General features: G+C 45.3%; 1 protein-coding gene across 1 annotated transcript; it reads right to left on the bottom strand.

Moving 5' to 3' along the window:
- Positions 1-594: 594 nt before the first annotated feature.
- Positions 595-2,656, bottom strand: LOC119971840 (dispanin subfamily A member 2b-like). The gene is made up of 2 exons (XM_038808049.1): positions 2,389-2,656; positions 595-1,015 (listed from the first exon to the last, which is right to left on the bottom strand). The coding sequence occupies exons 1-2, from the start codon at positions 2,584-2,586 to the stop codon at positions 812-814; spliced, it is 402 nt and encodes a 133-aa protein (XP_038663977.1). The 5' UTR covers positions 2,587-2,656; the 3' UTR covers positions 595-811.
- Positions 2,657-3,376: the final 720 nt, after the last annotated feature.

The following is a 3,376-nucleotide window of genomic DNA, read 5'->3' as shown; positions in this document are numbered from 1 at the left end:
CTGTGAAAGGTCATTTTCAAAACTGAAATTAATAAAAATATATCTGAGGTCTTCTATGTCACAGGAGCGACTGACCAACCTGGCTTTAATAAGCATTGAAAAAGAATTTCTCACAGCTGATGTAAAAAGTGAAGTAGTTCAGGTGTTTTGTAACAGGAGGTATCATTTGGGGAAAAGAACTTAATAAATTTGATTGATTTATATTAAAATCGAATAAAGCGTTTATTTCATGTTTCATCTGTGTTTATATATTCAAAATGTTTTCCTTTCTCATAATATTTCTCAGTATATTAGGCCTTATACTTGAGTCTTTGGGGCATACAATCAAGATTTGCCCCGGGCATCACCAGACCTCTGCACGCCACTGAGCTGGATGTTAAAGACTTTCAGAACTGAGACACCGACTGACACGCTACACAGGTTTTGCAATGAATGTTCCCCAGTACATCAGTGCCATGAACTGACAAGTCTTCGTGGTGCAACAATTGGATCATAATTTGATGCGTTTGAAAGAATTACGTTTTTTCTATAGTCAAGTGGAAGTGCTCATTGTTGAACACAGAAAACTTGCCCATTAAACACCGAGAGCCGCCAAACCTTTTATCAATTGCTTTATTAGTATAATCAAGACCACACGTTGGCCAGGCTGTAGAGAAAATAAATCTGCATTTCTGCACATCAAACTTGTCAATATCACACGGACACCATAGATAGAAAGAAATAACGGTTGACAGAGTGCATTAAGGCGTGGAAAATAATTCTGTTACAAAACTGCCCCCGTCGCGGGCAATGAGTCGCTGCCACCAGCCCTTCAATTCCAACGTTTAGGGTAACCAGAATAGTTTGGGGTTTGATGTACTGCCTGCGCCGCTCGAAACACACCAGCGATTGCCAACACAATGATAAGTAGGATGAAAAGAACGCTCAGCACGGTGGCCACAATGTTGAGTGTTCGGGCTGTGGAGCCGTATTGCCGAGACCCTTCTGCATCGCCCACGATCTTCCGATCTCTGGACTAAAATGAAACACGTGTGAATATATACAGCACCACCTGAAAATGTCACTGCTATCTGAACACAATACAGCGTGAGAAGTTCTGGTAACTTGGAAAAGCTCATTCTTTGCAAGGTATTTTATCTAAAAGTAGCAATTTCACTGTTACAGTGGAACTGGTGTTACCCAACTGGGTTACTCCCCCGATAAACAAATCCGACTATTGCCCCCTTAAAACAAATCAGAAGCATCTCGGTCCCACTCAGCATGTGGGGAAACTCAAATACAGGAGCAAAGTGACCATCAGGGAGAGTTGGTATGCAATCGTTACGAAGCAATAGAATATACAAATGTTCCAACTTCAGAAAATTTAAGTAAAATAGACAATTAAATCCCACCCTGTATCAGGTTAAGTTTTACCACTCCGAACCATATGAATGAAATTTTAGATTAAATTCTTTCTCCCGTATGACACATTCAAACCGCTTTGAAAAAGTCTCGAAACAATTAGCTGCCTTCCCTCTCCACGATCCTGTCAGACCTGCTGAGATTAGCCAGCATTTTCTGTTTTTGTAGCTAAATCCCACCCGGTATCAAGTTTTTGTTTTACAGATGGGAACTATACAAATACAATTTTAGTTAGAATTTTCCATACGTTATGGCTATAGAGGTCATTTCTGCTCACACCGCTGATTTCTCACCTACCTCGCTCTCTTTCATCAAAGGCTCAGTTAGTATTTCTTTAACCTCGGACACAGAATATTTCAGTTCAAGTCTCACTTCAGGAGCAGAGCAAAATGATTAATCGGCTGACACTTCACTACAGCTCGGGAGGACTGCTGAACATTCAGGGGGTGAGCACTGTTGCTGAATCCATCTTGAGGGAGCGCTGCACTGTCAGAGGGAGACTACGCCGAGGGAGCGCTGCACTGTCAGAGGGAGACTACGCCGAGGGAGCGCTGCACTGTCAGAGGGAGACTACGCCGAGGGAGCGCTGCACTGTCAGAGGGAGACTACGCCGAGGGAGAGCTGCACTGTCAGAGGGAGACTACGCCGAGGGAGAGCTGCACTGTCAGAGGGAGACTACACCGAGGGAGCGCTGCACTGTCAGAGGGAGACTACACCGAGGGAGCGCTGCACTGTCAGAGGGAGACTACACCGAGGGAGAGCTGCACTGTCAGAGGGAGACTACACCGAGGGAGCGCTGCACTGTCAGAGGGAGACTACACCGAGGGAGCGCTGCACTGTCAGAGGGAGACTACACCGAGGGAGCGCTGCACTCAGAGGAACGAACCACTTATGTCTCTCTCTCTCCCCGCCCCCAGCAGTAATTTGCTCCCTCCCCTGGTCTCTGTCCCCGGGGTCTCTGACCCCCTCCCGTCGCCCCTCACTCACCTTGACCGAGAAAACCAGCGCCACAAATCCCAGGCAGCAGCAATTGAAATAGGCGAAGTTGAAGATGGACCAGGGGAGGTGGTCCCGGATGGGGGGCACATTCGGGGACAAGGTAATGACGGTGGACTGGACCTGCTGCTGTCCCTGGTACGGGTAGGCGCCGGGATTCATCGGCACTTGGTCTGCTCTGTACTCCATCCTGGTCCCGGTGGCAGTGAGAGGGGAAACTGAATGTGAACTACTTGGTATCAAGGCTTCAAACTCTAAAGACCCACCAATCAGGAACTACCCTTGAGCGGATGTCACTTTATTTCATCCAGTAATTACCTCGGCATTTTTACTTAACTCTGATTACCTCCAGACGTTAATTCACGGAAAATATCAGACCCCTTTAATTGTTCTATCCCTTATTATTTAACTTAAATTTTGACCCATTTGATTTAATAGTCTATTTATTTCTACTTAATTAAATGAAAAGTTTACCATGATACTCAATCCACCTGACTGTTTTATGGCATTACTTTGCTGATTCTCTTTTTCTTCCTGTTTGGTTTAGACTCAGAACTAATCACAGGGTCCAGTATTGGTCCACTCCCTTCCCAGGGCTTCTCCTTGTATACTTCTCTTTGAATCCCAGGAATCTCGTTTTGTGTTGCTCTGTCTAATCACACTGCCTTTCCTATTTTTCAGCTAACATCCCGCATCAGTACTAAAGACATGTGCTCCAGAACTGTCTGTGCCGCTACCTAGGCACTTCCTGTACAGTTATAACACTGGCATCTTTTCAACAGTGTGGATAATTGCCCAGATATGTGCCAGCAAGACAAATTAAAGCCTGCCAATTGCATTAGTCTATCAAGCATTATCAACTGCTTCATCAAAGCCTTCCCTCCATCATAAGGTCAGAAGTGAGGATGTTTCCTGATGTTTGCAGAGTTCATTCTCAATTTACCAAGACTGAAACAATCTGCACCCAGAGGCAAACCTG

The sequence above is a fragment of the Scyliorhinus canicula genome, chromosome 9 (assembly GCF_902713615.1).
Source record: "Scyliorhinus canicula chromosome 9, sScyCan1.1, whole genome shotgun sequence".
Lineage (NCBI taxonomy): Eukaryota > Metazoa > Chordata > Chondrichthyes > Carcharhiniformes > Scyliorhinidae > Scyliorhinus > Scyliorhinus canicula.
The sequence above is the reverse complement of the archived record's forward strand: the minus strand, read 5'-3'. Positions and strand labels throughout refer to the sequence as shown.